General features: G+C 39.6%; 1 protein-coding gene across 1 annotated transcript; it reads left to right on the forward strand.

Moving 5' to 3' along the window:
* Positions 1–1,915: 1,915 nt before the first annotated feature.
* On the forward strand, positions 1,916–13,723 carry LOC134542777 (ATP-dependent DNA helicase PIF1-like). Its single transcript, XM_063387291.1, is given in 11 exon segments — positions 1,916–2,053; positions 2,665–3,207; positions 3,939–4,044; positions 4,542–4,627; positions 4,629–4,677; positions 4,759–4,892; positions 5,254–5,495; positions 6,154–6,293; positions 8,148–8,336; positions 9,424–9,569; positions 11,914–13,723. Coding segments are annotated over 10 exon segments (1,848 nt in total). The 5' UTR covers positions 1,916–2,053; positions 2,665–2,676; the 3' UTR covers positions 12,139–13,723.
* The last annotated feature ends 808 nt before the right edge of the window (positions 13,724–14,531 follow it).

Consider the following 14,531-nt stretch of genomic DNA (forward strand, 5'->3'; position numbering starts at 1 on the left):
CGTCACTCCATAATACAAGATGGCGGCCTTTGTCAATGTGTCTATGTAAAAGGTCCTCTCGAGTGTCATACTGGTAAATAGGGAATTAGAGAACATTTATTAGTTATTTTAAAGGCATAAACACAATGAGGAGGTAGGAATGTTTTGTTTTTTATGCGTAATTTTCATTTGAAAACAGATATTTTCGAATGTTCAGATTTTTAAAGATTTTTTGTGGATTTTTTTTGAACAGATAATTTGTGGATTTTATTTAATTTATGCGAATTTAGAATTAATTTTAGCTAATTTTGAAGGTTACGGTCAATCATTAAGGTAATATAACATGGAGGCGATAACCCCAATCCTCACCCTAGACGAGAGTGACGCCTTAGCGAGGACCTGAAGTATGTCTCGGGGGAGAGGGTGCGGGGGCGAAACACACCACCACGAGGGCATAGCTGCCCACGTGCCCCCTTGTCCAGACGATCCCGGCGCGAGACACCGCCCCATCGGCCTGCGAGTGGTTCATCTGTGAGGTTTTCATTGAAATTTATGTTATTCACTATCAATTTATATACCGAGTGTTTCGTGTATTTAGAGGATTGTTTGAATAATTAAAAAGTTCACACTACAAAAATTTATTTTTGTTAATTTTTTTTTTTTTAGGCTGATCTAGAACATTTGAGAACTTATACTTTAGACGCCCGCCTGTAAAGAGCTGTTTACACCGTAGGTTTGTTTTACTTGCAGTCTCTTTTGCTCCCTAGGAATTGTAAGAGTTAGAATCAAATGAGCATATGCCATAAAAGACTTGGTAACTTATATATGCGAAGAGAACGACTTGAGGTTTTTTTTTCTTTTTTACATGGTACAAAAGCAGACAACTTGAAAAAAAAAATATTGTGACTGAGATTTATCTGAAGGAGAAACTCCTTAGGCAATACCTAATATCGTGCCATAAATAATAATGAACGTTTAATCAAATAATGATGTATGTGTTTGAACCTAAGATCATCAATACGCATATACGTCACATAACCTGTTGTAAATAAATACATGTTATTAAAAAAAATTACTTTAGTAAAATTTTCATAACAGATTAATATGCGATTAATAATGTCATTTGTAACATGATACATAAGCTATTCAGTGTCATAAAAATCATAATATATGGAACATTAAGAATAGCATAGAAGTAGATGATCGCGCCAAAACAATCAGCTGACGAATTGCTCTCGCTAGCAGGGGCGAAGCCAGGGGGGGGGGGGGGTAATGGGGTTCAACCCCCCCCCCCCCCTCTAGCAATTTCATATTAAATTTAATAAAAATTTTACCATTACAATATTTAAATTTAAGTACCGAAAATTGCTAAAATAGCACTACTTTACACCTTAAAATCCAAATTTTGCCGGGGGAGGATCCCCGGACCACCCGCTTTAAAACGGAGGGGGGGGGGGGGCATGCTTCTTAGCACCCCCCATACACAAATCCTGGCTACGCCACTGCTCGCAAGTCGCAACTGTTTGGAGTAATGAGAGCATTACCTAAGTGACCTAGAGTGCATCTTGCCTCCTTGAATAGAACAGCCATTCACCAACTGTTGCCGTCAAGTAAAACGCGCATAGGTGTCCTGAGAGTAAAATGATCATAAAGAGTCTTCGAGTAAAACAAACCTTCTAAAAAGAGCGGACGAAAACAATTTTTAAGTTGACGTTTATTGTCTTATTTTTCTTTTTTAAATTTGCCAATTCGATTTTAAAACCAATAGGGATTTTTTTGTGTACCATATCTATAATTGATTTTAGATTCAACCAATATAAACATTTAGTAGGAATTTTTGTTTGTTTAATTTTTGTTTTAATCAACGACATTTTAAAATAAACCTATTCATATTATCACGTTGGCACTATTGTTTTCTTTTAAATGTAATCTTCGATATCGCGTACCGCCTGTCACCACCGGCATAAAAATTGTAAACAACGTACAAAGACGACAGAAACAACGATTTTATTTCGCGTTTGATAATAAAGTTGAGTGGCGCAGTTTTTTTCCTAAACTTCAATTTATTTAAAAAGTAATGCAAGTGTTTATATTTATTTTGTGTGATTATTGACGTTTTTGATATCTCATTCAAACTGTTAGACTGTGTGTGGGAACTACAGAAAAAAAAAAGGTAATTCTGAAGAATAGACTGGGGAAAAAAAATTGTAATTACAAAGTTCTTTAAATTCAGGATATGTTTTAGCTAATATTCCTACAGCGCGGCTTTTCCGTGAATTAGTAATAAAATTCCTAAAATACTTCTTCCGAACAAAGAAACGTTCCTGTATTTACCCTGCAAACAGCGTTTTTATTTTCCTACTGTACCGTAATCGTTTGGGTTTGGTTAGCTACATTAAAAATATTGTATGAAAATGACGGTTAGATGAGAGGAGCTAGGGGCAGCTGGGGACTAGGGTGCACAGAGGGCGAAGAGGTCACGGGTGGTGGACGCTCCAGAGGGAATGGAGGTGAACAGAAAGAGGGAGGCATGCCTTCCTTGTGAGTACTGGTAGGGAGCTATAAATGTCTCTTACATCCCGCTTTCTCTTTTGCAGAAATCTTCCATATTACTGTCATCTTGTTGTTTACAAACATGTCCACTGTCTTCATTATCATCATATCAAAGGTTTTATTTTGTTTCAGGGTCAGCTTAGAATGGATCAAAACCAAGAATCTCAATCAAATTTAGTTTGTGCAGTCAACCTTGAATGGCAAAATTCGCAGCAGTCAATTCTGCGTAGAGCGAACTACAAATCTGCTACACTTTGTCTAGTTCGAAATGAATTCAAAGAGTTGTTCATTGAGGTTAGGGACGAGAAATCAAATCCAAAGTATCACTTGAAAGATATTACCGTGCACAATAAATTTATGTCGGAAGGAAAGGCGTCCATAAACTTCCAACATCAAAACATGGTTCTGCTTATTTCAAATGCACCACCAGCGCATCTGTTGATGTTCCTTCGGTCGTTGTACGTGAAGTTAGCAGGCGACAAGTCTGACTCAAAGGTTGGGATGCGAGAGAGACTGCTGTCGAAGAAATCCCAGGTGTTGCAAGAAATTAGCCCTGTTACATTACAGGAAATAAAAAATGCTAAAGCCAAATCTGGAATCAGCACTACTCCAGACATCACACCACCCAGTGGCAGTAAGAGACCTCGTATCGCCGACAAAAATGTTAAGAAAAAGGTAAGACCATAATTTATTAACGATAAGTAACATCTGAAGAATAAGTTTGCATATCCTGGCCTATTTCATTTTCCAGGTTAGCTGACCATTATGTAGTGTTACTGAATCTCAGGTAATCCATACTGACTTAACATAGATGGGTATATCATAAAGAATCATTGCTAACCTATGTTATATTGATAAAACACTTGTTATCTATGTTAAAAATATATTCTGTTGGGTGAATTATGGGGTGTCATTGAAACCCAATGTTAATGTTCAAATTATAGCACAGCTTAAACTGTTGACTAGCAGGTTCTTAAATGAACAGTGCATTGCTATGACAGTGTGTTACATTTAGGGAATGTAAATCAGTATTGAAAGTAAAATAATAAAATGGTTGCTGTGGGTGATGCTAAACATTATTTTATGTTCAGTTTTATTTTTTTAATTTGCCCCACTTAGTTTTCCAAAACATGAACAGAGCGAGTGCAGAAGGCACGGCCAACAACTACTGCAGCATTTTAAAATTTACTCAATGAACTAAACAAGCCTTGCAGGAAAGTAGAGTGGTACAAATATGTGTTAGAAAAAAGAGTTTGTCTGTGTTTAAAAGTACAATTTCGAAGCATAATTTGTCAGCTCTCATCAGAATAGTTTTTTTTGTTTTGTTTATAAAAGCCCTTGAAGTCCACAGGTACCTTATTATCGATGTGAAGCCACGGTGGAAGGTGTGTCGTGCTGTGTTGCAGGCGGGCAAGAAGCTGTGCATGACCTCGGTCGCTCCGGTGGCGCTGGACCCAGAGCAGAGTGAGGTACTGGAGGCCGCTCGTCGGGGGCAGAGCTTCTTCTTCACTGGTGAGTCCCCGTCTCGCAGCCTTCCCAGGACACCATGTTGGTGCTGAGCAGTCCCACGTGCCGGGATAGGGGTTCACAGTCTCACTTTCAAGCAAAAACTGCACTGTGCAAATCAAAGAGAAGAGAATGACTATGGAAGAAAATTTTTTTTTAAAAGTTTTAAATTTTTAAACCCTTTAAAAACACTCAGAAACACGTATCTACAATTACTTTTTTGTTCTTATTATTTTGTGGACATGTCTTTGTTCCATTGTAACGTTACAGATTTTATCTGAAAGTGATATGAAAAGAGGCTAAATCACATCTAACACCTGTCCCAGGGCGTGACTGTGTTCGCAGATAAGCTCACACACAGGAAATAAAAACGCCTTGGGAACTCGCCACGTCCACCATATTTTTGAGTAGTTCTGACTGGTATTGAACGCGGGTCACGTTGCCGCCGTGTGACCGTGGGCTGCAGATGGTACTTGATAGCGCCGTGCGGTGCGTGCCCACAGGGAGCGCCGGGACGGGCAAGTCCTACCTGCTGAGGCGCATCATCGCCGTGCTGCCCCCCGAGGTGACGGTGGCGACGGCCAGCACTGGGGGTGGCGGCGTGTCACATCGGCGGCGTCACGCTGCACTCCTTCGCAGGTGTGTGTCGCTGTGTTGCTGGTGCTCAGAGCTGGTCGGGGTGCAGCAGGGTGGGGGCACTCAGTCCCAGCCGTTGTGCAGGTATCGGCTCGGGGGAGGCTGCCGTGGAGCAGTGCGTGCAGATGGCGTCTCGCGTGCAGGTCCAGCAGTCCTGGAGGCGGTGTCGCCACCTCATCATCGACGAGGTCTCCATGGTCGACGGAGACTTCTTCGAGGTGAGCTAGAAACACTGCGCGCATTTGCATGACTCTCTGTGCTGGATGAGTGATTGTGCCACGTTATGGAGTGACAATACTGTTTTATCGGGAATACAAAAGAAATTAATATACAGTGGCATGATATTTAAAACAAGATTAAAGATGCTGCTCTGTGGCATATACTGTATTTTCTTAGTTCTGTTATTGTGCAAGTGTAAAAGTGACTGTTGTGATAAAGACTGAGCAAACCAAGAACGTGGGCGGTCGAGGTGAACGAATGCCTGAGTTCCCCCCTTAAAAAATCGGAACACGAGCATTTGACTGATGCCGGACTTCAGCATACTGGAACGGAGAGCGCAGAGACGCGATGCTGTTGCAGAAGCTGGAGCAGGTGGCGCGGGCGGTGCGCGGATGCGACCGGCCGTTCGGGGGCCTGCAGCTGATCCTGTGCGGGGACTTCCTGCAGCTCGCCCCCGTGGGGCGTCCCGGGAAGAAGGTGCGCTTCTGCTTCCAGACGCCGGCGTGGGACCGCTGCGTGTCGGCCTGCTTCGAGCTGACGCGCGTGCACCGCCAGTCGGACCAGGCCTTCATCGACGTGCTGCAGAGCGTCCGTGTGGGCAGGTGATGCCTCCGTTCTTCGCCTCACGTCTGTAACTGTCGGCAAACTGCTAGGCTGCAGCATCTGTGGCGGGGGAAAAAAACATGCTACTATAGTGAAACAAACTATACAAATTTTTGGAATATAAAAAAAAATTACATGTACTGTAAATTACCTGAAACCACTTTAAATATGGTGATCGTAATTTATTCCTAATTCTGGGCCAGCCTTCCCTTTGTCTGCAGTCTCCGATGTTTGTGTCATAGTTACAAGTTTCTCTAGTTATGCTCTAAATATATATATATATATATATATATATATATATATATATATATATATATATATATATATATATATATATATATATATATATATATATATATTAGTATTTATAGTTCTTAATTCAAGATTGACTGATGAGACAAGGGAAAAAAAATTTTTTTGCACAGGAAAAAAAGGAAGAGTCAGAAATATTTTCCAGAGTAAATGTGGGAACCTTGTTTTACTAGAGGAGAGATACTCTCAATTTTGATTTAAGCTTCTTTACAAAGTTTTAATTATATTTATTTAGCAGCCATGTGGTTGATATTGTTAAAACCAACCGTTGCTAGATAGCCGTGAAACACAACTGTCTGCGGTGTGCAGGTTGGAGGAAAAGTAGAACGTACCTGGTTGTTCCAGGGTGACTGCGGAGATCTCGAAGAAGCTGACGGACACGTCCGGCCACAACATAGAGACGGAGGGCATCTTGGCCACGCGCCTCTGCAGCCACACCAAGGATGCCAACCTCATAAACGAGAACAATCTCTCCAAGCTGCCTGGTACTGTCACTATGCGTCAGCCCCGCCGGTGTGCGGGATACACGCCGGTGTGCAGTGGACACGGACGTACCAGCCACCACAGCTAGCAAATTCAATACTAAATCATCTATATTTGTTAATGATAATGAAATAAGGGTTCCGTGCCCAAGTACTCAAATTCTAACAATTACCTTTTAATCAGTTCTGCATCAACTAATCACATTACCTACTGAACTGCGTTGTGCGAACTTAACAGTTACTAGGTATATAGTAATCCTAAAATACTCCTCTTCATATTAATGTGGTTTCATTAGTGTTTTATTATTATTTTCCTGTACCAAACAGTCCAGTCAACTACTAAAATTTTTCGAGCTTTAAAATTAGGCTCGAGTTGAGTACTTAAAACTTGAATCGAAATTTCGAGTACTTGTGCACTCATAAAATTAACAAAATAATTTTTATCTGCATCTAGGTTTAACACTATTTTTTTTGTTGCTTTATTTAGGATTATATTACGTATTTTGGTAATCCTGCAGAAGAGTGGTTGTGGCAAAAAAAGGGAATAATAATCAAATTGAAAGAGTGGTAGGTAAAGTCAGTCACAATAATTATGTATTTCATGGTATTAATGGTATTAAATTACATTATTAATTTAGCTTACCTAGCCTAACAAACTTTACACTTAAGTTTTTATTTGCCTTACTTCCTAAAATTTGTAATGTTTTCACTATTTAAATAACCAAAATAACATTTTTAACAAAACTATTTGGATATGTTTAAAACCTTTGCTTGAACTATAATATGACCAAAACTGGGAAAAAACAACTGGGAGAAAGTGATAACTCCAATATTATTTTTCTATTTTCTACTGTTATTTCCTGGTTAACAATTGATCCCACTTAAAAATAACAATACTTAGAAATTTTAAAAGTCATATAAGAAACTTATTTTTTAAAAAATTCATTAATTAGATGCAAATAACACAATAACCTCTTTCCAAAACAAATACTAAGCAATTTAGCATTTAGGATGAATAATCAAAGTTATGAACATTCAGTACAAAATTTATAACTTTAGGTTTTGCTATGTTTGTGCAGAGCAGTAGTACTATTGATTGATGCTGTAGCAGAAAAAAAAAAGTACATCGTAGCTGTTGAAGTATTTTCTGATCGAAAATTGTTGTGCTTTGCTAACAAATCTATGAAATACTGCTGTTCTCATATTCAAAAATGGCATAATTTTCGAGTGTTTTAAAATGTAAACAGAGGGTGATACATTTTCTGGTTATTGTAATTATATATAATACACAATAGTTTAAGAAGGCTGTGTAAATTGCAGAAAAGTGTATATCGTAGGAATGTAAATACAAAGTTTCACTGTAAAAAATTACAGAATTAATTGTTAAGTGTGTTGCACATGTAATGTATCAAGACACTTTTGTTGAGATCAATGAACACGACTTACGAGCCGAGTCAAGTCGAAGCTACTCGCTTGAAACGACTTCTCTAGTTTGCAGGACAAAAATTTGCAAAAGGGGGGGGGGGGGGGGGGTGTTTTGTCTTTAAAGTCTGTTTACGGACGATAATTTTACGTGATAACGTCACAAGAAAACATTGATGAGAAAAATTGGATGCTATTTTTAATTTTCAAATATTATTTACAGATTTTGTAAATTTTAATTTAAATAATTTTTTTTAATATAATCACGAACAATTAGTTAAAAAGCCCGCCTTGACCTGTTTGATATTGTAGAAGATCTTCCCGCACGGTGGCTGGCCGGTTCTCGCCGGGGGTCGTGGATGTATAAGCAGTGATCGCGTCAGAAGAGCCTGTGAAGTGTTTGCGACAGTGCGCGTGGGTGTGTGGCGTGCGCAGGCCCGGGGCGCTGCTTCGCGGCCCAGGACTCGGACCCCCAGGCGGCGCGGCAGCTGGACCAGCAGACGCCCGTGCCCGGCACGCTGGAGCTGCGGGCGGGCGCGCAGGTCATGCTCGTCAAGAACATCAGCGTGGCCGAGGGGCTGGTGAACGGCGCGCGCGGCGTCGTCACCGGCTTCGGCGACGGAGGTGAGCTGTCGCTGCTTCCCGCCGATCCCCGGATCTCGGTGCCGGGATGTTCGTGTGTCGGCAAACTAGTATATTATAATTGGGATCTATTTGGCAGTTCTAAATCAAGGATACCCTCTTTTACCGCACAATCGTCGCACCCATATTTTAGGCCGTCAAAATTGGGATAAAAAAACTTATCGCGTAAACATCGCGTGATGTTTTTGGTCCCGCTAGATGTTGCCGAGCGTTTCGTGTAGGTATTTTTTTTTTCCTATAAAATCTAATATTTATTCAGACATTACCATTTATTTACTTATTTAATTAACAGAAATACGAAGTTGTCTAACGTGTAAATTTTCTTATAAAGACGTTTTTAAACGTTATTTCCTTTATCTGATAGACTGCGTCGCAGCGGTTTACTGTTTATAAACATGTAGCCAGTGCTAGTTGGCATCATTCGTGTTTGGTCATGTTGCTGTCCGTATAGAGCGCGCGCACATAGTCTAATATCGATATCTCGCCGATTGGATGCAACGTGCGCTCTCTGTCGAGTGCAGAGTTAACTACATTTGACAGCCCGCACTCTTATGTGGCAAGCGTGTACTACGACAGTTACGCGTTAGTTACGTCACAGATTCAAGTGGCTGGCGTTCGTGGGACAGATTCTGTTTTTCTATTTAAAGTAGAAGAAAGGTTTTTGTTGCATGAATGATTAATTTAAATTGTTTGGCGTGCTATTTTGAACTTCACTTTTTAAATGAACGTATGTTCCATGAATGGGTTTTGTTTTCATGAATAACTTTACCTAAAAAACAATTTTTTTTTCCGCATAATCGTCGCACCCCTACTTTTGAAACTTGATTTTAGAATAAAATGTGCGACGATTATGCGAGAAAACACGGTACTAATTAAAAATATATCATATTAGCTCACAGACCATGTTTCTACACTTTTCATAAGACAAAAGCATTTGCTGCAAAAATTTACCACTTTCACGTGGACCACACAATATATGTGTAAAATGCAGGTAAGTGCTGTAAATGCGTTGTTAATGGAGGAAGTTAAGATCACGTTGAGACACGCGACTGGTGTGTGTGTGCGGCAGGCTTCCCGCTGGTGCGTTTCCGGTCGCGACAGGAGGTGTGCGTGCGGCCTGACAAGTGGACCGTGCGCACGGCCGGGGCGGGCGTGCTGGTGAGGCGGCAGCTGCCCCTCAAGCTGGCCTGGGCGTTCTCCATACACAAGTCGCAGGTGAGCGCGTCCGTGCTGGGGTTTTCTTAATAGTGCACAGGCCAGGCATTTACCACCGTGCGAGAAAATCTTCTATAATATCAAACAGGTCAAGGCGGGCTTTTTAACTAATTGTTCGTGATTATATTTAAACAAATTATTTAAATTTTATTTTGCAAAAACTGTAAATAATATTTGAAAATTAAAAAGTATGTAATTTTTTCCATCAATGTTATCTTGTGACGTTATTACCTTAAATGTCTGTAAACCGACTTTACTGACAACCCCCTCCTTTTTTTATTCTTTAAAACTACTCGCAAAAACATAGGTGGGCCTTGGAATGGCACCTAGAAAAACTAGAGTAGACTTACAAACATAAAAAAAAACACACTCAACTCTTGTAATTATCTTGTTTTATCGCATAGTCGTCACCCACATGATCGTCGTACCGTTATTTTATGGTGTCAACTTTTGTAAAAAAAAAAAAAAAACTGACATAAAAATTGCATGATTTATTGGTTCCGCTGTTAGATTCCAAGCGCTTGGTGTATGTAGTGAACATGACGTTGCCAAAGGTCACAGGACGTAGCATCAGTGTTCAAGTTGCTGTCAGGCAGCGTGCTGGGTGGCTGGGCGGGCAGGAGCAGGGGGGAGGTGGTGTGACAGGTAGCGAGATGGCTGGTGGCTAGTGATGACTACACACGCACCCCGGGCCGTGTGCCTGTCCCTTCCCTCGTGGTCGACAGGCGCTGGCTAAGGGCCTTGGCGGGTGACAGACAGTGTAGGAGGTAGTTCCCCACTAAACACAGAAGGTGTAAAGACTGTTGCAGTTGTATATTGCAGTTAACAGCACACCTGCCCTACTCTGGGTTGCCTCTGAGGTTGCCCGATAGCAGACAAGCAGTGCTGACTCGCAGCTGGGTCCGGGTGCCGACAGTGTATGTTCTGTAACGATGTAACAATCTCTGTCGTTCTTGAGAGACCATTTGATATCGCACAATACTTAAGTGGTTTATGTAGAAATGTATTTAGTTAGTGTCCTATGTTTATTTACACTGATTGTTTGCTGAAATGTTTCATCTCTGTTGTGCTTGAGGTTTGTACATCGGCGTGACTTGTTCGCCCTTGAAGGTCCTGGTTACGCTTCCTGAAGTGAACACTGCTGGTCGCGTTGCGAGAAGGCCTGCTCTGGCCTTTGTAGCCACGTCGCATGTTAATGTGTAATACTACGGTATTATCAGACTAACTGAAACTGTTTGTTATTGTTTTACGTTCGAGGTTAATACCGCTTCCCAATACTTTCGGCAGTGTTTTGTTTTGTTTCACGCATGGCGGCGCGCGCAGCTCGTGCTGCGTCGTCATGACAACTGCTAAAATAAATAATCGCGCGGCGTTTGGAACAGCTTTAACGAGCCTATGCTTGATTGATATTGACATTTCATTGGCTTCATTAAAAAGGACGCTAACGTGTCGCGGCCGTGATTGGCCCTTTTCAATTAACAATCTAATTTCGGCAAGAGAGAAGAAAAAAGAGTGGAAAATGACGCCATTTAGTGCGTGTGGTAGTGTATTCCCTCTGGGAATATTTTATTCGTGGCGATGCTAATTTCGGCGTTATTGGTCTGGAAATTACGTCAAAATACTGGGCAATATTAATTGACGCCCTGTAATTGAATGCAGAAGAATCGCATTCAATTCACGTGAGTGACGAAGTATTTTACGAACGACCTTAATCATCCAGAGTTAAGGTATGGTCTGCATCATCGCTATATAATAAAATTGACGTAAATTTTACCGTCAACGTATGCGAACTGTAATTGTATAAACTTTGGATTATCATAAAATTAGTTGAACATTGACTTTCGGCGATTAACGGCAAATTTACTCACATTAGCACAAACTATATGTACACAAGTCCAGAAGTCTTTAGGTTAGGCGTTTCATGCTCGAGCAAGCCGGAGCAAAACCCCAAAACTTTTACTCAGTGAACAATTTCAGGAACTTTATTTATTTTGTATTATTTTATTCAAGAGTCAGGTTATCTACGACATCCCATAGACTTTATTTAATATTTGTTTGTTTGGTTATTATTTCCATGACTCGAGGTTTCTCATTTTGGTTAAAACAATAAAAATAAGTCTTGATAATGTTATTTTGTTGTTACTTCTTGATTACCTCTGGCGCCCTATTATTAATTCCTGGAATAACGTTCTGAGTAATTTAAAAATGGAAAATCTTAGTTTCATCAAGTACACGTTTGTGTACAAATGGTAGAATGTACTCAACAATGCTTGTTTGTAAGTGTGATTTGTTTCCGGCGGGTTAGGTGTGTATGTTACCGGCCAGTCGCGTGCCGTGCCGACAGGGGCTGACGCTGGACTGCGTGGAGATGTCGCTGGCGCGGGTGTTCGAGGCCGGCCAGGCGTACGTGGCGCTGTCGCGCGCCCGCAGCCTGCACACGCTGCGTGTCGTGGACTTCGACCCCGCGCAGGTGTGGGCCAACCCGGACGTGCTGGCCTTCTACCGCCGGCTGCGACGCTCCGTGCAGGCCGCGCGGCTGGTGCCCCTGGGCGCCGCGCACGGGCGGTAGCGCGCTGCTCCTCCGCGCCTCGTGCACGCACTAGCTGTGTTAGCAGGAATACCTTACCTTTCAACGCAGGCCTGCCACCAAACCCTGTTTGCAGTATTTAAATATCCTGTTGTATTCGAAATCTAAATTCATATTAGGTCCTGCCTTAATTTAACTGTGCACAGTAAAATTATAGGATGTTGAAAGTAGAGATAAATTAATGAAATAAATTTTCTCCTGTCCTGGCTGAAGTAATAACACTTTTTTTTATATATCTGAATTAGTGTTCAAAATATTGGAAGATTTTTTTTTTTTTTTTTTTTTGAAGGTTGTTGATTTCCATCATCTGGAAATGAAGTGGAAAGTGAAAGGTTGGTTAGGTTAGGTAAACTACAGTATTAATACATAAATTGTAATTTTAATAAAAGTGACCATTAGTTAATGTAGCTTACCTAACTTATCAAACCTTTTATTTAATAACTGTTTGACTTATTTCCTGGAAGCTGCGAATCTACAACGTTAACAGGTAAAAATCACTTGTAATATTTCAATGTGCAGCTAACAACTTGGTAATGTTTCTACAAGCCAATACATATTCTTAATTTCTTACTTAGTTCCATTAAGCTGCAACTTTCAAATTTTACCACAAGAATGTACTTCATAAAAAAATTTATTTCATTAAATAAATCTCAAATTGCTCCTAACAAACTATTAGGTTTCTTTAAATGCATTTGCTTTAAGTGTAAACATAAATTACAAGATAAAAATTTTATTTCGAATCATAGCCACCTCAGTATTTTCCTTGTTCAGTATATATAAATACAAAAAAAATTATTTTCGAGTTCAAAAGAGCATTCAGCATTGGCGAGTCATATTGTTCATGCAGAAAGTTTTCCTGTAACAGGTTTTTTGTGTCAGTCATTTTGTGTCTGGTTTTAAGACAAAAAAAATATCAAAGATCAACTTTGCTAAGTTAAACTGCAAAATGCCTTGTAATTGACACTTGTTTCAAATTTCAAATACTGCGCTGTCATTCTGACCATTCAGAGGATGCTTCTCATACCTGGAGATTTTACAATTTTATATTGATCAATTTAGTGTAAAATATATAACAAAAATTTATTTTTTACATCAATTTTGACCAGTTCCTGTTTGTATATTACAACAAGACAGTTTCTCTGTCAAATGTAACACTAGATAAATTCATAGATATTCAGTCCAAAGAGATGGTATGCATGGAGTACACAAGCCTGTGTATGCATTAAATAATTTGCAAATTTGTAGAGAAGTGCAAATTAACTAGCAAATAATAGTTTCAACAAAAGCTGCACACACAGAATGTTGAAATGGAGACCAATCACTGTATTGTTATGTTGTGGGGCTGTTCATCTGTGTTTACTAGTTTTGTTTTATTTCTCCTGTGGAGCATTTATTTTTTGCATTTTTTTAACTTTGTGTTGTAACTTTTTATTGTCTGTGACAAGAATAAGTATGACTTTGTATTGTGATATCATATATTTTTACACTTAAGTTTTTCTGGCGTGATTATGTAAATGAGAATTGTAAGCTAATAAATTGAATTGGCTGAGCTGGTGATCTGTGAAAACTTTGAAGTGTTAATGCTTACATGCTTGGCTATAGTTTGTCAGATTTTGATTCTGGACAACAAAGCTACTTTACAACTACTATGATTGTGGATGTAAGGTTGCGTTGGAGTCCGTCATCAGCATCACCATATTAATTTTATCAAATCTTGGTCCAATGTAAACTTTTATATGTTCAATTTTAGTGCAAGGGATGAAAACTATTGTTTGAAAGTCGAGAAATATCATAATTCCCTTAGTAGGCATACCTAATATGAAATTCACTGTAAGCTATTCAATACTGGATGCATTGAGTTCAAAATCTTCAAAACCTTTTCACTGCATGGAATATGAAAAAATGTTTTATAAATCATTTTGGGATATTGGACGACATATGTCGTGTACATTAAGAGCTTAAATTGTTCCAGATGTTAATAGAAGTTTCCAGAAAGATTTCGGAAGATATAGGTACTTCAAAATCTACCTATGCCTGTAGACTGCCAAAAGGTGTAGACCATGTCACAGTACAGTGGTGCTGTACTTGCACTTTTTAAAATGACTTATTAAGAAATTAACAGTTGAGAGCAGCATCTACATGTTTTCAAAAATCCTTAATAAAATTTATACATCTCAAAGATTTACACGTAATTATCAAAACGTTGCTCCACCTTAAGGATATCTCTGAAAACAAACCAAACAGATATACTAAACAAAGTTTATGGGGGAGGCGAATTGAAGTAACGATCTTCAACTTAAATATTCAAGATTTATTCCAAAGGAACAAACTAAAAATTTATAAAAAGGGAACGAGATTAACCATAGCAGAGAATG

This window comes from Bacillus rossius (genome assembly GCF_032445375.1).
Source record: "Bacillus rossius redtenbacheri isolate Brsri chromosome 9 unlocalized genomic scaffold, Brsri_v3 Brsri_v3_scf9_2, whole genome shotgun sequence".
In the NCBI taxonomy this organism is placed as follows: domain Eukaryota; kingdom Metazoa; phylum Arthropoda; class Insecta; order Phasmatodea; family Bacillidae; genus Bacillus; species Bacillus rossius.